General features: G+C 42.0%; 1 protein-coding gene across 1 annotated transcript in view; it reads right to left on the reverse strand.

Annotated features, from left to right (window-relative positions):
• Window positions 1–21,977, reverse strand: part of si (sucrase-isomaltase) — a 75,933-nt gene that overhangs the window by 29,209 nt on the left and 24,747 nt on the right. Inside the window, exons 16-28 of the mRNA XM_085795328.1 lie at window positions 19,959–20,130; window positions 18,032–18,148; window positions 16,270–16,424; window positions 12,699–12,783; window positions 9,016–9,072; window positions 5,813–5,937; window positions 5,638–5,726; window positions 5,312–5,361; window positions 4,621–4,812; window positions 2,652–2,801; window positions 2,344–2,550; window positions 2,014–2,168; window positions 1,337–1,505 (exon numbers count right to left, since the gene is read on the reverse strand). Of these exons, the coding sequence (XP_085651454.1) occupies window positions 1,337–1,505; window positions 2,014–2,168; window positions 2,344–2,550; window positions 2,652–2,801; window positions 4,621–4,812; window positions 5,312–5,361; window positions 5,638–5,726; window positions 5,813–5,937; window positions 9,016–9,072; window positions 12,699–12,783; window positions 16,270–16,424; window positions 18,032–18,148; window positions 19,959–20,130 (1,723 nt within the window). The remainder of the gene's footprint in view (window positions 1–1,336; window positions 1,506–2,013; window positions 2,169–2,343; window positions 2,551–2,651; window positions 2,802–4,620; window positions 4,813–5,311; window positions 5,362–5,637; window positions 5,727–5,812; window positions 5,938–9,015; window positions 9,073–12,698; window positions 12,784–16,269; window positions 16,425–18,031; window positions 18,149–19,958; window positions 20,131–21,977) is intronic.

Below are 21,977 nucleotides of genomic sequence, written 5' to 3' on the forward strand. Positions count from 1 at the left end.
CTCTTGGTCCCTCCCTGTCGGTCTTTCTTGACTTCCTTGACACATTCTAGGTACATTTGCATGGACTGCAACAGTGTAGGACCTCTAAATAAAACAGGATTTGGATTAAGCAATTTTACTCGCATCCTTATAAATCTTTCTATTTATATTCTCCTTCATGTTGTATAGCCCACAGCGTAGGTAATGGCTGAAGGTCTGATTTTCCCTCAGCTATGAAGGATTCAACCTCAAACTTTATCCGTCTTTCATGTTGCCGCTCAAGTGCATCCTTGTGGCTTTGTCTGCTCAGATTTTGAACAAAAACAACAGCACATCCATGAGAGCTGAACCAGATAGTTTACACTGCACTGCAGATGCACTCTGTAAAGTTTGTTTATCAGTCAGAAATTATTGACTCTTTTTCCGTGTTATTTTTGATGTGAAACACTTGTATCAGTGTTGCGAATATAACTTGAGCAAACCTGTCGTTTTGGATGAAGGTTAGTAGGGTTGTTATGCTGCGAGGCCATATGTGACTCATGTTTGTATGTGGAAGTGGTTGTAAATTGTGAAAAAAATGTGTGTAGAAAAGAGAGGAAGTGTGTCTTTCTTTAGCTATTTTATTCCTGGACTAGATCTGTCAGCCATCCATAATTCATAGAACCATACCTCGCGTTCTTTTTTATCATCTATCAAACTCTTCTTTAAAGTCTTGTTTTATCTGGTTTAATATTAGTGTATAAAAAGTAAATACAGAATCCATGTCATGTCTCCTCATTTTTATCACTCACACTTTTCCCTCTCTCCCCTCCAAACTCTAATTCCATTGCTCTCTAAGGGCCTCTGTAACATTTGTCTGAACCCTGTGGAGCTGTCTTGACAGCTCAGCAATTAGGCTTGATAATGCTGATGCAGGTGGAAACCTCATCCTGTCTGGCCTTGACACCGGTAGGGAAAACATGATGACACTCACTATAAAACGCCGTTCATATCAACAGCGCCACATCAAAGTGCCACGAGCGGTAGAGAGACAAGTTTACATACTGTGCAGGAAAGTTGTTTACAAGTCACCTCTGCGGTCTCTCAGAGGGTATGATGTTAAAGACGCACAAAGTTGCTTTTGATGGAACATGCCAACGCTTTAAAAAAGAGCAAGGGAAAACTCTGCCTGCTGTGAACAATGATTAAGTTCAATGAAATATTTTGATTGTGGTCATCATTACTGTCAAACACTCCTTAGGTAAACAAAATGCTTTAAAGTATGCATCAAAGGTGTGTAAAATCACAACTGAATCTGTGCTTGTTTTTTTAATGCGTGCGCCTGTGCGGGAAGTCAGTGCTTTGGTGTGATACTTACACCAGGAGGCTGGTCCTTGGAGAACATGCCCCAGGTGTGGTAGTTGAGATTGTGCTTAAAGGTTGGATGTTCTGTCTCCCCGAAGCCGTACACAAACTCTGACGAGAGTTTAGTAGACACTTGGATGAACATGTCTGAGAAGGTGAAACCTGGCACAGAGGAGTCCCAACTGAGGGAAGTGACAGAGGATTAAATCAATGAGAGAGAGGAGTGAGAAGGGGGGAGAGGGAATTATTGTCAAAAGGAGTTATTCACAATATGTTTGACACAAATAAGCATAATAACCCGTAGCGACTGCAGGCATCCCTTCAACATACTCCATAAATTTTAATTAGTAACATTTCAACTGTCACTTCTAAAAAACACGGCGGGCTTAACTACAAAATAATGTCACCCTTGCTTAAAGATATGCTTTGAAAAGACTCTGACGTGCAACTGCTTCGTGTGACATCATTATGACTGCTGAACAAGAGGAAACTACTTTAAGTGCTGGCACACAGGGCGATTTTACTAAGCATATCTGATTTTGGTTGCGGTTCCAGAGGAGTTTACTCAGCATTGTTACTTTTTGTCTTATGGGGAAAAAACGTATCACTAGTGGTCACTTTAAGATCTAAAACCTAAAACAACAACCTATGCCCACCTGGACCAGTTGTACCACTCAAGTACATACTCACATCTTGATTCCTGTGCTTTTCCTTATGACCTGGATGCCGAACGGATTGTTGCTAATCTCCACCTTGTAAAGCCTCTTGTTCTCATCAGTCTCAGGAGCATCAGGAACCGACAGCGGCACTGGAACCTCATAACGATCTGTGGTCGGATCCCAGATCTGGACAGGGAAGGTGATGTTAGTGTGCCAGTGAATGTGAAGCAGGCAAGCAGCATGGTTGCAGTGAAGATAAGAAAAGCAGTCAAAGCAGGAGTGTAGGGAAAGATACTGAGAAGCACAAACACTGATATGCAAGAGAGCGCACCTCTACGAGCACAAATAAATAAATACACACCTTGAACTGCAGCATGTCACTGCTGTGATAACGGATCTCAACACGGAGTGTGTCTATGTCCGGTGAGTCTGGCCGCCCGCTGTTCCTGTACTTCTTGTTCCGAGTGATATCAACTGTTAAGCCTGAGGCACTGGGTTTTTCTGCTGTGACTCTATATCCATAGTCTTTTGGATAGAAGCACCAGGGAACACGGTCAATGTTGCTGGGCTGGATCGGGGTAGAAAACGAAAGACACAGAGATTTTTCAGAATAAAGAAGTCGAGTGTGTACAGTAAACGTGAAAGTACATTACCGCAGTCAATCCTCACCTTCCAGATGCAGCCTCTGGCCTTGCACTTTGCCTCATCTGAACCCTCCTCCGGATAGCAGTTGAAGCGCTGGAGATCATCTGCCGCCAGCTCCCACTCCACCAGGTAGGTTTCCCCCAGGGTCAGGGAGAGGCCAGTGAGGAACAGAACCTGTGAATGTGATGGAGCGTATGGAGAGAAACGGTGGGATTAATAAACCCGAGGGTGGCACCGTGGTAATGTTCTCCCCAAGTTGTCTTGTAGAGAGCCACCTCCTTATGCGAGCGAGCACAGACATGCTGGCTTGAGACAGAATGTGTGCTTGACGTTGCGTGTGCTATCAATTAAGACACAGCTGTTAATTTCCCTGGCTGTTTCAACAGCCTCTGCTGGGAATTATGAGTCATTCTCACAACATATCTTGGGGAGCCCCTTTTGCTGTAGCCACTAAAGTCACCATCTGATGCATCCTCTGTTGAGAGGACATCAAGGATATATCTTTTAATGTTGGTCCTTTTATTTTGAAATTGTGCTTCAGAAAATGAAATAAAATACTGGGAGCCAATGTGACTCATGTGTTATAAAGTACTGTTCTATTTGAGTGTCTATCGAACTAATGATGTTTGGCGGCTGTGAGCTATATTCAAGGCCCAGTCTGACTAGGCATATAAAGACTGATGGACGTGACAAGCCAGAGTTTAGGTTTAACAGCACATTTACCCTTCACCCCCAGGAAATGATTACCGCTGAGAGTCATTTGATAAATGTGTGTGTGTGTGTGTGTGTGACCAGAGAGACCTTGAGGATCTACACAAGCACAGTAGAAGCTACATACACATGAAAGACAAGCATGCACGCACACATGTATATTGTATACACACAACCACACAAAGCATACTACTATAGAATCACTTAACTGAACCTTCTGACACTTTATAGACTCTTGCTTTTTGCTCATAACCCTGGGCACCAACTGTAGAATCATTGCCCTTTTCTCACTCTTTTTTTTTCATGTACACACACACACACTTTGAGAGTCCTCGCCTAATGTTAATTATTATCATTCCTTACACTTAGAGTCTAACCTTGGTTGGTACAGTAATAGTTTCATTCCTGGTCTTATTGAAATAAATGGCAGATGCCTAGAAGGGTAGCCATTGCAGATCACACCCACCTTGGATCTGTCCAACAAGGTTTCCCTGACAAAATGGAAAAGCTTACAGTTGAGTCTAAGACTACTTTCCAGAAAGTGATCTCTGACTTTTGCAAACCCCTGTATGTATGAGAGTTTTTTTTTCCTGTGTAATCCATTATTCTAAAGCACCAATATATTCCATGAATAATAGATTCCCTTCACTTATCCGCCTCGTCATATAACCACCTTATACCAGAAGTAAACACAGAAAGCCAAAAAATATAATACATTGAAAGAAATATACTCTTGTTGTTTTTATTTCTGAAGATGTGAATGTTCATACTTTTTTACTAGCATAAAGTTGATAGCATATTTGTTAGCAAACAGTGGCCTCTTTACAGATCCAGCTCACACGGAGCAACATCAGCTTTTCTTTTGAGGCATATTTCTGGACAGCTGATGGATATAAGTTTAACACTGTGTTCACTGTGGAGCTCCGGCCTGATCTCCATCAACTCCTGGGGGAAATATATGAGCTTAATGCACCAGTACCTTTGGTAGCTAGCTGTTAACGATGCCTGTCTACTTTTTGGTGCTGGTAATGAGTGTATGGTATATGGTAATGAGTCTCACCCACTGCTGTAACTGAGAGGAACAGCATAATCAAATCATAGCTAACTGGTAGCTTTTCACAAAAAGCAAGAACCTTCACATTGCATTGCTGACATTAAATTAATGATCAGCACAGCCTAGACCTAGAATATGCCTACATGCCTAAAAATATGGATGCTGGTTTTTTATTTATTTATTTATTTGCATCAATGCACAACAATGTTAATGAGCAGGTGCCCTTACCTGTTTGGCTCCATCATGCTTTATGTTGATGTGTGGAAGCACTGTGGTTGAGTTCCCAGCTCCTCCAGTACCAACATGAGTCACAGAGACGGACAGAGGAGAAAAGGGCACACCGAGAATAGTGATGTTTTCAAACTTCAGGTTGTTTGGGTCCTTGTAGCCAGCATTGGTCACCTGCATTGCCAGTTGTCCCTATATGCCGAAAGACAGACAATTATGTACCTAATTTCAATACATGACCATATCTCTGCTAGTGTTCTGACTGATGCTTTGAATAGGTTTGAGGAAAGATAGATAAACAATCTATTGCAATGTATGTTAGTCACGGCTCATATACTGTTGAAGCACCCAGCTTATAAACTCCCCAAACTCATGACCATCAGTCAAACAGCTGTTCTGATAGATTCCCTGTCTGTAAACCCTGCACCCCAGTGTAATGCTAATATACAGGAAGAACATCACTGGCATACATTAAACATGCAAGGCAATCCTCAGGGCTGTGTGAAGCAGGAACATGGGGTACTTGATCCAACAAAGCTTCTGCGGCATAACATGGATCAATCATGCTCGTGGAGTTCTGGACTGAGGAAGTTGACGGTCTCTGGAGGTTTTGAACTTCGAACTTGAATTCAGATCAGAAGGAATATGTGTGCAGGATTTGAAAGATGGTGCAGATGTGAGGGAAACTTACATTGACAACGGAGAATGTGTAGTGGGTGTAGTTTCCTGTTTTAACTGTTTCTGTAACACAAAAAAAATGAAGGAAGAGCAGATGTTAATGATTGTCACCTCAGTTTAACACCTGAAACACAGTCACACATGTTGAAGCGTGTGAGCTGACTGATGCCGTTTGAACGATCACTGACTCATGTGATTCTTTGTGTTTGACAAGATGAGAGCTTCTGTTTGAAGCTCATAAAAAAGAACGCCTGTAATGAGTGGTAATAACAAGATGCAGCTGATCCCGTCTCACACTTGCTCTCTCACACACACACAAATTGAGAAAAGCAACAATACCTCGGGAATCTCCATCATCCCAGAATAGCTCCCCAGCTGCCTGGTTGTTGTCATCAAGAGCAACGATCAAGCCCATGGGGTTTCGCCGACTAGAATTCAATGGATCAAATGGCTACTAAACATATCTGCACAAACACGTACATGTGAATTACGATAAATAAAACAGAAAAAGTACCTGTATGTTGTGGTGACCTCAGGTCTTTGTGTAGGGAGGACTGCACCACCTCTGATGTGTAAACCAAGCTTGTCAGCTGGTAGGAACATCGTAACTTCTCTTCTGCGGTCTGCCAGGCGTTCCATCTGATTGGTAGAACATCAAAAGATATGAACCTGCATAAAATGCCCCTTCAAGATTACGGCAGTGGTCATGATGTAGCACAAGCTGGAAAATACCAGCTTTGGGCTTGTGTGAAATTACCATGCCTACAATGCAGTTTGGCGCTTTTTTTTTCCTTCTGAGGCCCTGAAGCAGAGAAGCACAGAGAGCTTGTGTTTGCTGATTGTGTGCGAATGGATCTGTAGTCTGAGTCTGCAAACCACCTACTGTACCATGTTGTTTAACAGGTCCCAAGCTACTTTGCAACAGCACAGACTATAGATATTGATGATTATTTTTGTTCCTCTCGACTATAAATTCCAATAACTTAGTTGTTACATAAAATTTGAGTGCATAAGCTTACTTGTACGTTATTGTATATGATATTTCCTATTTATTTTATTTATTCTATATTCTGTTTATATTCTTATCTTATTTATTGACAATATATTTTTTCACTTCTCTTGTACTGCTCTGAAATGAGGATCAACATACATCTTTCCTTTCTTAAAGAATTCTCTCTGTCTTAATCTTGACACATCCTTGAGAAATTATACATTGTCTGAAAGCTCTAAGTCTGTGTGAATCTCATTTTAGGATCCCTATGTCCTTGCAACAACTCCTGAAACAATCTTGTCTAGGCTTATGGTTATGGCTCCAAAGTGTCTTTCACACTACAGACCTTATTTTGCCTTTTGATACAAAAAAAAACAACCATATCTAACATTTCCATTCTGGTGTATTATTTTTGGGCTTGTGTATGGTAACAGGTTGAAATGAGGAGCCTATAAAGGTCAGAGAAAAAAAAACAGTGATTGTGGCCCTTGAGAAGCTAAGAAATGTGTCATTTTATACATTATAATGACATAAAGTGTGACTGTGCTGTTTGAGCTGAGAACCATTTGAAGAGCAGAGAAATGTTCCACGTCTTTCTCTCTCACTCTGTGTGCGTGTCTCTCTCTCTTTCTCTGTGCCCCATTCCACTCATTTCTCTGAGGGCCCAGATAGAGCAGAGTTAATTTCTGATCCCCTGAGGACTGAATCCTCAGACCAGCCTAAAATAATTTAAAACTCTCCTTTCTCCATCTCTCATTCTCCTTCTACCTACTTCCCTCTTTGCGTCCTGTTATTCTCTCTTGTGGTGCTCTAATTCTTTTTTTATCCCATTTTCCTCCATTCCCATTGAGGGTGTGTGTGTGTGTGTGTGTGTGATGTGTGTGTGTCTGCGTGTGCACCATTGTGCACAGTACAGTAGACTATGGGCGTGTGTGGGCTGGAGTTAGTGGAGCGACTATAAGCAATTTCAGATCTTATCACCTCCTCATTGTCTGCCTTAAGGAGGTCTTCTCTTGCCTTGTCTTCTTCTCCTTATTCCTACTGGCCAAACTTCCCATCTTCCTCCTCCTCTACATTGAGTAATTGTCACCCCCCCCCCCCCCTTCTTTTTTTTGTTCTTCTTATCTCCTCTTGTCCCTGTTTTTCTCGTTTCTCGCATCTTATATGCTTTCCTTCTTCCCCTACTTCCTCTTTATCCAACTCTCATTCCATCTGTTTTGACTCTCTCATCCCTCTGTTTCCTCCATTATTTCTTCCCTCTCTGACTTGTTTTTCATGGTCATTTTCACTACATCAATACAACCCCCCCACCCCTCCATCCTCCTACCCAGATAATCACAGGGGACCAACCGGGACAAGGGGCTGGCGGCAAGACAGCCAATCTAATCGTTCATCTGATCAGTGGGCGCTTTACATTGCCACTGTGACGCCCAAATAAGGTCCCAAAGGAACTCAACACCTCTTTTATCTCTCTGTCAGGGAGATAGTCTCTCTCCTCTCTTCCCTGTCCCCTCTTTCACTCTATCTTTGTCCTCTCTCTCACTCTGTCTTATCGCACTCGTTTCTCAGTCTCAAACAAAGAACTCGAGGCAAAGACTTTCATGTGATACATGCTCTTTGTGTACGTGTTAATTCCACTAATGTAACATAATACTGATAAGCCACTGTGCAATCATGGTTATATTGAGTGCAGTACATTTATGTAGCCAGTTAAAGTAACCACACTTGGTGGCTGGACTTACAATTTTCCTTCAGAATTGCACAACTGATAAGCACCCACCCCCTCCATCCAATCAGGATTCACCAAAACCGCTAAATAGACTGTTATTAAGTAAAACCGACCATTAGCACAGCAGAAGAACTATGCAGGATATTTACCTTATTTTTCATTTTTACTGTCATTAAACAGCTTGGGACTAATTGTGATGTTAGACAAATGACTTGTAACTTGTTACAGGGAGAGTGGAGGCTCTCTGCCTTACACACCACTGCTGAAAACCAAACCTGCATGATCAGAGCCTTGGACCCGGTGGTCTCTGTGGCACCGCGAGTCTGTGACACAAACGTGTCCCGTGCACATAGATGGTGGTTGCATGATTTGGCAGTTTGACAAACAGACGGGCCATCCAACCAAAGTTGTCTGAGACTAATTTGATTGGTAGGCCGAATTTTGGCCCCTGCTCCTACAGAGATAACCAAATTGCATCATTGATATGTCAAATCACTTATGTCATCGATTATTGTCTAATACTTACCAGATATACTCAGATTTTTATCATTTTGCCAACATTTTGCCAAAAATGAGCCGCCTGGGATGGTACCTTTAATTCAGGTACGCCAATCAAAATGCATACTAATACCTTAACCTCTGTGTAGGCTGTTATGTTCAGTTTACTACACACTACATAATTCACATTTTAAGGCCATGTGGTTTTAAATCTGACTGCATTATGCTATATTCTTTCTCTATAAGGTCTCTAAATTAAGGCGGGGGGGAGGGATATAAGAAACACCAGTGTATGTTGTGTAATTAAAGTCTAAATTCAGTTATCTGATTAGAATTCCATGATCGTCATGACAAGAATGGAAGCTGTTCATTGATGTTTCCTTTTCATCTTTTATATTTATATGACTTTATCATTAATTATCATGATCAAAGTAGTTCCAAGAATTGCACTGTTTCTCTCTTGTGACAAACATGAGGAGAGCATAGGGAATATTCTTACCATCTCATAGTCGTACCACAGAGCATCTGGTACATATGCCTTCACCTTGTCCACTCCCTGTAGAAAAGAAGAACAACAATTTAAATATTTGTTTTTGCCACTGAATGAGACCAGATTATGCCTCTGATTTGTAGCGCAGACATCAAAAGGTGTCGGCTTTGTGCTCTGTGTGAAGACATGTCTGGTGTTTGATTTGTGGTTGCAGTCAGTAACACCTGCTTTAGCTCACCGTGCCCATCCAGACACTTTAATCTTAGCAGACTGAACATGAGGCGAGAAGCTACAATACCCCATAAAGGGAACATAGATATTTCTTGCTGCTATAAATCACCGTAACTTAATAACAAATAAGAAGAAGATAAAATGTTCTCATCAAAGAAGTGATTTTTAAAACTGCCCATCATCATCTGATATTAAGTTTCCACAAAGCCCTTGTGACATTTCAGTCCACGGTGCTATGATGCAACAGATGATGGAAAAGACAGCATCAAGCGACGACTGATAGGTGACAGGCTTTGATGGCTTAAGGTGGCGGACAGACAGGAGCAATCAATAGAAGAGCGCTAAGCCTTTGATAGCGTTGTCTCTTCCCTGCTCTCTCTGACATGGCAGAACAGAGGGAGAGAGGGAGATAAACACATAGCACAGCAAAAGAAAGGACAGACTACAGGTCCGTCTGAAAAAAATGAGGGAGAAAAAAAACAAATTGTGAAATACACTATGTCAGCTGTGTAGGCCAAGACTGTCTGTCAAAGGCCGCAATGATGGCACCAACATCGTGCCCACTATTTCTCTCTTCAGCTGCCTGTCCTATTTTGTGGCCCTCTGAGGCCTGTCATTAAGAAGAAAAAAGAGGGGTGAGAGGAAGACAAGATAATTAAACAAGAGAAAAATAAGAGCAACCTCAAAAAAGTACATGTGAAAGACCAAAATGAGTAGCATGATGTATAATAGTCTAATGCTAACTAAATTAAATGACTTAATGTCCTCTTTAGGGGCAGCATTTGCAGATCACCTGTCACAGCGGCTGCACAGCCTGTGGGATGACAGCCTGGGGAAATGGATGCACCCCCCCAATCCCTCGTTTTCTGGTGTCTGATTTGCTCGCGGCGCCTATCACTCACCCTGTTGACTAATGAGAAGGGACTGCAGGACTTAGCATGGCTGCTAACTGTGATTGAGAGGGACAAGGCATGAGGCCTGTATCCTCATTTAGAGTACTGAAGCTCAGTTAGCCATAAGGTAAGATTTGATCAGGTGGGCCAAAGATTCATACTGGCAGAATGATCAGATGGTAACCGAGGCAGATGAGAGGGGCAGAGAGAGGCACAGAGACAGAGAGAGGGAGAAGAGGGAGGGTGAAAGAGAGATAGGATGAAATGAAAAGGGATCACAAGGGTGATTTGACAGCAGCTGATTAAGAGAATGCAGATTAGATAAGGGAGCCAATGTGTGATGAAAGGATAAGCTAAAAAGAAAAGGGAGTAATGGGCAAGAGGAGGGAGAGTGGAAGCATGGATGAAGACCAGAGGGGATGACAGAGAAAGAGTGCAGGAGATCTCCCTGGTTTATCACAGAGATCAAGGTTAAAGCGTTGACTGATCTGAATGATAGAGCAAGAACATCATTAGAGAAGGGGAGAGGCAGGCGGACAGAGCGATAAATAGAGAGAGACAGAGAGAGATGAGTATAATGAAAAAGGAAAGAGAAGGTAGAGTGTCAAGGGTTGTTAAAGATCAGCCTGTGACCCTACTCAAGTAACTGACACTATCTCTTCATGTGGCCCTTCACAGCCTGATGCATCTGTAACAGATAGCAGCGCTCTGTTCTCAGTGCCTGCCCTCTCCGCGGCTTAACACGCGACACTGCTGCTCAGCAGCACCCTGCCACCACAAAAAGACCTATATTCAGCCACACATCAGAGCTGTCACTCGGAAAGGTTCCTTTTCAAGTGGGGTAGCAGACGTCCAGAATGCTTCTAAAGCTTACGCCAGTGTCGAACGCGGCGCTGCAATGTTATTTTTCTTCAGCAGATGATGGTTTTGATGTTAGAAGACAGCACGCCACGTTTAATGGCTCAAAAACCACCTTAACACAAGTTGTCGATGGGTGACGGTGCGTCACTCTGGGCTGTATTGGCTTTATTATTCCATTAATGAGACATTTTTATCAGATGCAGTCCTTATCTTGCTAACTTGTACCTATTTAGTATCTTTCTGCCTATGAACTTAAGTATGCAGACATGGGAGGGGAGGTCCAGTATGAGGTCTTGTCAATATTGATGAAGCAGCATGGTGCATCTTTGAAAGTTTAACTTGGGTTTGGTTTAACCCAAAATCTGAGCATGTGAACAAATGTTACTCAAAGGCTTACATGCTTTATTTGTGGATGATGTGTTGGATGACTTGATTTTAAAATTGAAAGCCCTCAAGCAGAGAAAAAAACAACAACTCATGTGTTTGTTTTTCCTTCTTTTTTTTTCTAAATTGCAGCTCTACATGTGAATGACTGGTTGCAAACATGAAGCTGTCAGAGCACACTGTGATGTATTACTTGAGAAATGTTGGTCTAAATGCATCCATGCCTCTCAAGATGCCTGACCAGCACAACATGGTGAGCAAATGTTTGATCCACTGTAAATCATTCATGACATTTCTGCACCATCACTTGCAAGGATGTAATTTTCCTCCTTGGAGATGCTATTCTATTGCAAACATTTCACTCTATTCAATTATGAGGGCACTTTGACATGGGGAACATTGCTTTTAAAGAGAAAGAAAATGAGCAGTTGGTCATAATTGATGCCAGCTTCCTAACGCACCCACTGATAATGGAATTATTTTTATCCTATCTTGTTTCCGACTACTCTACACTTGAACTCTGCCTTTAGCACTGAAAAGGCCAAAAGTAGATACACTTATGTGTTTGTCTTGTTTGTCTCTGTGATTCAGGAAAAACAGCGACCGGCTCAGTCACCTTCAGGCTCTTCCTCCCCTGCCCTCTGGATATGTCAGACCCTGAGGCACTACAAGCATAAACCCTTCACTTCTTGTATTAGAAACTTTTCCATAATCACACTTGGTAAAGTTACTTTATCCTCAGCCCCACTATGAATCCAATTCGCTTTCCACTATTCTGTAATTCACGAGAGGCCATGCTAAATTGCTTATTAATCAGGCCACTTTGACATGACCGCAATCGCTGCACATACACACATACTCACGCATGTACAGGCACGCACAGTTTCACAGACACACACAGGTGCACGCATAATACACACATACTCCGAACAAGATGCACAAACACACATATACACACTTCTATCTGCACTTCTAATCTTCTAGTAATGAGGTCAGTGCTCTCATTAGAGCTGAGAGAAAAGAGGGAGGATATGAAAGAGAGAAGAAAGAGGGATGAGAGGAGGGGAGGGCAACAAAGAAAATCCCATGTCATGTTTTCCCAGTGGAGGTCAGGGTGTGTGCGTGAGTGTGTGTTTGACAGAGTGAAGTTTGTGTGTGAGGAACTTCTGCATCACCTGCAAAATGTACTCCTCTGTGTAACATACAGCTTTCTGCTGTGTGTATGATAATTGGTGTGTTAAACATGATACAGTGCATATGAGTGTGTGTGTTTAAAGGAATAAAGCATATTAAAATATGCTTGTGAGTCATGGGTTTACTGACCGGGTCCAGTACAGGTGTGATGAGCAGGTGTTTCCCCCAGAGGAACTGGCGGTCCACTGTCCAGGTGGCGCTGTCAGAGTAGAACCTTGGGAATAACAGAGGAGAATGTAGAATCAATCAGAAATCTTCACTGTGTCCTTGGTAACCAAAACATAATTTAGATGTACAACCAGCATTTGCTACTTTGTAGGCTACAGTCTGTAAATACATGTTTCTGTGTACTGCAAGCTCTGGGACAATGTGTTAGTATGCATAACTATATTTGATGTTACTTTAAAGATATTTGAAATTTTCCTCTTTATTAGCTACATATTTTGACACTTTCTGACAATTCCCCAAAGCCCTTTTTTCTCTCCATTGCCTACCAACACCAATTTTGTGAGTGACCTTTTATTTTCTGGCCTGCCACCTACAAGTATTTAATGGCTTCATTTGGTTCAGAGTGATGCTGTCGGAGTTTTAACTAAATCCAGAAGATTTGATATTAAACCAAGTTTAGCTACCCTTTATTAGTTCTCTCTGTATGTCAGATCAGACTTAAAAGACACTTTTAATGACATACAAACTTCTAAATGGGCTCGCTCCTTCATGCCCGTCTGATCTCCTTGAATCTTATATTCCATCCCGTGCTCTCAGTTCCCAAATTTATGAATTCCTGTCTGTCCTCAAAGTTAAAAAGACATCTGCTGGCAGCAGAACCCTTTTTGGATCCCCATCCTCTGGAACAACCCCCCCTGCTGACATCAGACTGTCTGAATCAAATCCAAACTTAAAACTCATCTTCACACTTTAACTTTCAGCCCTTTATTCTTTCATAACTTCAGGCCTTGAATTTGTCTGTTCTACCACTGCAAGGTCAGCATCAAATCTATTAGGCTATCTTGTCCAGGCAGCCTATGAGATCACTGTAAACTTTCGGAAAAACACTAGATAATTTAAACTCCCTCAAACACATGGGGGCCCCTGTGTTCCAGTCCCTCTACCTGTCTCTCTCTTTTCTTCCTGTCCCCTCCCTGTTTCATTTTTGTATTTTTTCTCCCCCTTTCCATTCCTGTTGAGTCTGGATCAGCCACCACCAACCACCTCCATGATTTTCCTCAATAGTAGGCTACTTGCTATTAGGCCTACTACTACTACTACTACTACTACTAGGCCTACATTATTGTATATTTGCATTTAATTGGGAAAGTGTTTTTGTGCTGTATATTTATGCTATGTAGCCTAGGCTACATCAAGCTACAATATGTGTAGCCTATAATAAAATGTTTTTATAACTTTTCTAAAATTGTATAGTGTTTTGATTTTTTTAGTGTGGCTTTCCTTTGCATTTTTGTAAGTCACCGCAACAGAAAACAACATCCATCCATTCAATAGCCTACCCCTTTATCAGCTGATTTAGGGTGAGGGCAGGGTGCAGACCACTGCACCATGTGCTGCCCCGGTTAACAGTCTTTTATTTTTATATTTTTTAAAATAAATTATTATAGACATTTTAACAACCACAAAACGCCTCCTTTTCACTTTATTTCCTTCTGCAGTCCCACTTACCTGACTGGCTCTAGTAGCCTAGGTGATTAAAAGGGTGGCCACGTGACCGGCGACGTAATGGCTAAAATAGTGGCGCCAATTTTAAAGAAATACACGCTCCAACAAAATTGGCCTACTTCCCACCCAGCAGTCAGGAGATAGGACGGCGTTTTGGGCCGAATCATCCGGACCGAACCTCGCGGCTAATCCTTGAGATAATTTATGTCGTGACAAAATAGACTTTTCTCGACGCTTCGCGGTAATTTGTTCATTCAAAGCTGCAGCGTCCACTCACATCCATGCAGGTGTAGCTAGGCTACTACTAGAGTGCTAGCTAGCTACTACCAGAGAATAGACTGGCTCTGCTACTACTAGGACAGTATCATGTGAGACTTAACATGGCTGGAGCAAAATGACAGTCGTGAGGAGGAACGTGATCAACTGAACCCAGACTGTGTTTGTCGTGTTGAATGGCTGGCTGGCCGAGGAGTGCCGCGTGTCTTCGGAGGGTTGTCAACTACCTGTCCCCCCTCAGGTGTCATGACATAAGCTGAGTTATCCAGAGCGTCCTGCTGCGTCACAGGCTTTCATCATTTACCTGAGACGCCTCACCATGATGCAAGGTAAGTCCCTGCTTACTGTACTTTGCTGCTGCCTGCTGCTTGTGTTTACATTAATTACTGGCGACAGACGCATGCACACAAACACACACACACACACTGGCCTGATGTGGTTACTGGTCGATGCCAGTGCTTTGTTGTTGGCTGCTTCCTGTTGCTGTTTCTGTTCTACTTTCAATTTGTGATGAGCATGAGACTTATTAGCATTATGGCTTGTTCATGCTTGCTGGTGATGTTGAACTGCTGGGTGCTGCCTTTCTTATGCTGTTGAATTTGAAATCTCTGTTTTTAATTTGCACTCTTTAGATTCATTTGCATTGCAACAAAAAGCTGCTTGCTGACTTCCAAACTGGTAATTTGAATATTACAGTATTGGCTGAATTGGTTTTGGGAACATGCATTTTCTCCATGCAGTTATCAGTTGTTTTTGTTGTCTATTACCTTGCTACCTCATGCATGTTATTTAGTAGCACACTAGAGAAAGCTTTCCTCAGACTTTTTGTTAATGTACGACAATGCAGATTGTAGACTCCTGCTCACTGCTAATATGATAATGTGGAGGCCTGTCTTCCATAAGAGCTGCATGTGTTAGGCTACGTTACCCATTTAATGTGGACTATGTTTGTATCTCTAAATGTGCATCAGAGGTGCACTGGCTTCGCAAGATGAGAAGAGATTTACCAGGGGAGTTCAAGCACTACATGTGTGTATTTGCCTCACATAGGTCAGCTGCATTGGGTTGTGGGATACTTCCCTTGAATCAGGATACTAGTATTCTGCAACGTGTTCATCTGAGGGATGCTTGGATGTTGTATCAGCTCCTCTCAGATGTGAAGGGCTTTGCTCAGGATTCATGATGGTGGATCACAGTGGCTGTGATATTCCAGGAGGTCTAATGCGCTCCTTGTTGAAATGTATTAAAAGCATAATAATTTTGTTTTGTTTGGAAGATGAGCTTTCTCAGCTGAAACTTCGGTTGGATTCATCGAGAGCTCCCTCAAACAGTTGAGCTTTCATTTCCAAATCTGACTGTATATTTGCAATGAATAGTCAGTGCTTTGATGCAAGTTTGTCTGACTGAGATGAAGCACAGCTGTAGTTCAGTCCGAGCACTGAAGCTACACTTGTATTAGCTGATTAGTAACACCTGTTTGCTGTATGCTTTTCAGTGATTGGTTTATTCACAGCTGGGCAGCTAGCAATTTCCAGCCGTACTCATGGTGCATAAGGTGGATTTGTGCGCCTTGTCATATCACTGTTGCCTTGCTATCACCATTGTTATGCAAATGCAACCTCTGCTCATGATGTTTTGTGTTACTGTGCCTTTTCTGCTAAATTGTACTGTACAACCACTTGCTATATAAAGCTCAACTCTCACTGTATTGGGCTGACAGCGTTCTACCAGTACACTTTAAATGACTTACTCGTGCATCACGGGACGTACAACAGTCTCTCCTGTGGTGTGGGCTTTGTAGAAGAGTGTGTAGAGGTAGGGCAGAAGTGTGTATCGTATCCTCAGGTAATGTTTAGAGCTCTGCACCAGCAGTGAATCGGGGCCATACACAGCTGGATCCTGGGGCTGGAAACAGAAAGATGGATTAAGAGATGGCGTTGATGAATGAGAGAGAGAAGGAGGGGGAGAGAAAATAAAGATTTGTCTATTTATTCACAGGGGTGGGGGGGTGAGTTGAGGGATTGAAGGAGTTTGAAAGACAAACTTCAGAGGAAGGACAGGTGTGAAGAATACCAAACTTTTTTTTTCTTTTTTTAACACAACAAATTTATTCATGATTAATAAAGTGGACATTAGCCTTTTATTTATAATGATAAGAATAGAACTAAAACTTTGTGCAGAACTAATCTAGAAGTAAAGAGAATGAGCAAAAGATAACTTGAGACAAAGGGAAAAAATGTGTGAGAAAGAAACAGAAGTATGATTTAATTTCTGTGATAGTGGAGAGTGAGAGGGTGATTAGCTGCTAACAGGCCGTGCTCCTCTCATCTGGCTAATCATTTATGCCCCTGGCACCTCAGAGTGTGATGAGAACTGTGCGTGTATGTGTGTGTGCGTATGTGCGTTTGGACTGGCCTGCATGGTCGTGTGATGAGAGCCATGATTAGGGCAAAGCAAAGGTCACACATTAGCTGTCTCGTTTAGTGGAATTCGTACTTCAAATTCATCATCATCATGTCTGTGTCCTCCAGCAACTACACCCCTCCCATACACATACCCTTGCTTCCTGGAACTGGGACATGGAAATGCACATTACTTGCAGACGTAAGAAAAAAAAAACTCACACTTGCATGCATCCCTGCAAAAAACTCACACTTGCATGCATCCCTGCCTTCTGCTGTATGAGAGTGAAGGCTTATGCATGTGGCTTTTTCCTGCTCTATTTTATTTGTGGAAGTTCACACTCCCAACAGCTCCAGCTGCGTGGCTATTTATTCACCAAATTCATGTTTAGTCCTTTTTATTATTATGGCCTTAAGTCGTGTGGCAGTGAAAGTGAAACATGCTGCTTGAAAATACAAACAAAGGAGATGTCTAACCTTTTTTGTTTTGCCCAGGTATGTAAGCTAAATATGGTTGTCAGTGTGAAATAGAAACTCATCCTCCTGCACGTTCTCAAAAATCAGAATGACACTGGGAAAGACAACAAGTAGGCTAATACACATGCAGAGCCACAGACTGAGTTGAAGAGGCAGTGTGTGGAGAGAGCTAACACTACCCATTCAAAGGTTAGTTAAGGGGTTTTACGCCATATGGTACATCATAATACGGTCATTTAACATAATATCGCATTAACATTATTGTTTACTTAAGTGTAAAGTCTCAAGCTTTTTGATGAGTATCAGTTTGGCACCAGGCTCAAATGCTCCAATATACTGTAGCTATAGCAGCTATAATGACTCCCAGCAGGTAACATTCCCAGTGTTGAACCCAAAATCAGATGTCAGACTGCTCCCGTTTTATGACACAATTGTGCTAGCATGTGTTGGTGTGATGATGATCTCCATGGATACGGAATGAAGTTTCTATTTTTACCCAGTTTATAGCACCGTTACAATGTTATGAAATGAAGGGTATACCCTGCAGCACTTTAGACCAAACAATGTGTGATACATAAATCTAAAACTGACAGTCTAATACACGAATTGTAGAACAAAATGTGTTCACAGTACCTTGAAGCCCTGAGCATTGTGGTTCCGACTGAAGGGGTAGAAAGCTCCCACCTGCATCCAGCGACGACACAACTCTTCAGGGGAGTCGTCAAAGAATCCACATATGTCAGCTCCGATCTGAAACACGAGGGGGTGACAGCTTGAATCTGCAGTGGAATCATACTGTTGACATGCCATTTCACATGTTGAAGATTGCAGTCAGATATTGTGTGTTGAAAATAAAGTAGCTCTCTATTATAAATGTCAAAGTAAGCACCTTCAGAAAGAAAAGCAACCACTGACAGTGAAGTCAACTAATCTTAGTAGTAAGTGGCAGCAATGTGACCATATTTGTCTTTTAAAATGCCTTTCTTGATGTCTTTTCAATGTGGCTGAGATTTATTGGCAGCCAGTTGATATGGGCAGTGATCTTTATTTACATTAATTGCACAGTGGAGTCCAAGAAGGAGACTTAAGTCAAAGGCCAGTTCATGGAGACTGCTTGCTTTCTATTGTTTACTACTTTGGCCACATTTTACAACAGAGTCAATGAGAGGGAATCGATCCAAATCCCATTTCTGCTGCTCTCCTTTTGTGTGTGTGTGTGTGTATTGAAGAGCCTAAAATCTGCTTGACACGGTCCCACCAGGATGGAGGTGACATCTGAGACCACCTGACGTGCACAGCTGGAGGACTGCATGTGTGTGTTTGTGTGTGCATTGGACTCCCTGTTGTTTTCTTACCGCTGTTTGCACTCTGCACACTACACACACACACACACACACAGGCAGCCGGCACAGAGTGCACTTGGGTACTGACAAAAGCAGTGCATTATCCTGACTTCACATGTTTGAGTACAGCTGTGTTCCTGCAAAGGGAACTGGTGTTCTTCCAGACATTTTAATGGATCTTATTCCAGGCGCACTTTCTCTTGACTGCCCCTCTGCCTTTATGCTTCCACCTGAACATAGATCTCAATTAGTATCTCAATTCTCTTTAAAAAAGCAAAAGAGAGACGCTGACAAATGCCAGAAAGATCTTTTTGAATTATCTAAATGTTAAAGCTTCAGATGGTAACATTATTCTGTCATATTTGCTGGAACTGTCACTATATTCTGAGATTAGTACATTAAATTTATGTAATTTAGCCTGTGATCGTATTTGCCAAAATCCACCACTCCTGGTGCTGTTCCACCAGTCAGGTACACACACACCGCTCCAATGTAAAAACTGCTGATGCCATTGTGGAGAACAAGTGTTTACCAGCGGAAACAAGTAGCCTAAGACAAAGACTGTTGTTACAGTTAGCTAACTTTGCCCGTGTGTTTCACTGTGAGAGAGACATGAGATAGTTTTGGAGTCTCCGGTTGCTATGGTTACTTTGTGTGTGTATGTGGTGGGGGGGTTGACTTGGCAGCGGTTCATGGAGGGACCTGACGTGTATCGTCTTGAAATTTCCAACCAGGTCGCGTACTTTACTTTCACTTTCGCCGACTTACCAACTGTAGCTTTAAGATCTTTTTGAATGATCTAAATGTTCGTCATACCTAATAATAACATGTATGCCTCGTTCATTAATACTATCCAAGGGGGAAATGTTAACCTCAGTTGAAATGTACCAAAGTACCAAAGTCAATAGATCTTGGGTGTCTGGAGTTTCTTTTCTGTCAGCTTTAGGTGTGGCATTAGTTGAGAAAGTTACATCAAAAAGCTGCAAATAACATTTTCCTCCTCACATATAAAAGCTCAAAGGGAAGTCTAAATTATACTTTTATTGTTACATTTTATGTTGTGATGCATGTATCTGTGGCTGAGGTGAAAAAACTGAAAAGACTCTTCCTTGCAGTCCTGTTAAACTCCGTCATGGCAGCAAGGTAGAAAATGTCAAACTCTTACTTTAAGTATAATACGAACAGTATTTGCCCTTCTGTGAAGGTTTGCTACTCACATAGGGAACTCCAAAGAGCCCAAACTCTAGCATGCCAGGGATGGCCCATTTTATGTCGTTCCAGTTGGCAGCATTGTCCCCCAGCCAGTGACCCGAATATTTTCCCACACCTGGGAAGGAGGAGCGGGTCAACATCAGGGTACGATTCGTTCCAAACACACGCTGCAGAGCTCTGTGGGGTGGAGAGGAAGGCATCGAGAGAGGACAGCAGGGAGAGAGGGAGAGAAAGAGGTCATTAAGATAAAAAGGACATAAAGGGACAGAAAGAGAGACACTCCAGCGACACAAGGGAGAAATGTATATCAAACACGCATATGCAGACACATACGTGCTCACGGAGTGGAACGAGGGAGAGTGACTTTATGGGGACAAAGCCGCAGCTACTGGTACTTTTCTTTCCCTACTGTACATTATTATTTTGTTTGATGAGGGAAATCGAAGCGGCATCGATTTTCATGACAATACAAATCCCTGATGATGTTTACAAAATGTGTCTCCTGCCAATAACACATTTTAATTAGTGGACGGAGGGAGAAAGTAGACAAAAGATGAGCTCGGTTTAATGCCAAAGGAGTGAGTCAGCAGGTTGACTTCAGAGAGATTGTATTACATGGGCTCCGGTGCGTGTGTGTGACCGACCTTGTCTATGCAAATATAATGTTTTTCTTTCTGCATACATTTTCTGCACAGTATATGTTGCCGTTGCGTGGATGACTCAGGTAATACTGTACCTTAAGGTAAGCACCATTAGTGAAACAGACTTCTTTATACTTTGTATGCCATTTCATCATACCATATGAACTTGGGGAAAAGGGAAACCCCAACGATGATAGAACTGAGTTAATCTCTTCATGCAATGCATGTGTGTATGTAGCTAAACATGACACCTTGTGCCTCCAAGTTTATCAGTGAGTGTTTTGTAGCTAAATGTCATGGCAACCTTTTTCTGCAAGAAAACATAAAAGACAGTCGGAACATTGAGTTATGCTGTTACAGTGAAAGAAGCTTGTTCCCTGCTGACACTGTTCTAGGCAATGTTAAAGCTATAGTCACTTATATATTCAATGTAAATCTGAAAGGTTGCAGTTGTATTTTATTCTTATGCAGTGATATTTTATTGTGTGGTTTTTATCATTGTCATCTGGGGAGCATTTAAAAGCTCAGAGCAGTGAGGAATTTAAATTAAAATAGCTGCAATATGCCAGTAAGTTGGGAAAATGGGGAAATACTGACATAACCTATAGGTGCCCAGGTAGTCTTGGTTTGCATTCATGATGTGTATTGCTTCTTTTTTTTTTTAAGTTTTATGGGGTGTTATTTCGTAACAGCCAAAACCCCATTAGTGCAGCTGTGCACTGCTTTCTAATTGATGCATTTTCCCATACCATCACCATTAGCGTGTATTAGAAACTTGGCAACTGATGCCAACTTCAGCCCCGTGTGAAATATCAAGCCGAGGCTTAGGAAACTAAATAAACTCTGATGCTGAGATGGATATGACTGCAGTTTATACCTCTGTGACATTTAAGTGCTTTGTATTGTGTGCAGCACACAAAAGCAGTCAGACTGCACTGTTGGTGAACCTCCTTTGCTTACTCTTTTCACGTAAAATTGTTTCCTGTCACAAATAGTTCTCTAAGTGGAAAAAATAAGAATTATTTATTAGCAGTGTTAGCGCTTCTTCATATTATGTTGTGTTAGCATCTTGATTGGATGTGGTTGGGGGGGGGTGTAGACTGAGTGATATGACATCACTGCCTGTTGCACATACTGCACACACACGTCTGTACAGTTGACAGTGATGCATCTGGACACGTGTGCTGCTCTCATGTCAAGAGTCGATGTCACACTGGATTTTTATTTTTGTTAGCTCAGTTTGTTATCAACGGTTGTTCTGTCTAGAGATTACATAGTTTAGGCTACTCACCCACAGAAACCTGTTATTACCGGACTGGGCAGCAGCCGAGATAATTATTAGGTTACGTCATAGTTTCAATAATCATTATAAACGAGAGTGAG

Source organism: Trachurus japonicus, chromosome 13 (assembly GCF_045865225.1).
Source record: "Trachurus japonicus isolate A0001 chromosome 13, Traja_1.0".
Taxonomy (NCBI): domain Eukaryota; kingdom Metazoa; phylum Chordata; class Actinopteri; order Carangiformes; family Carangidae; genus Trachurus; species Trachurus japonicus.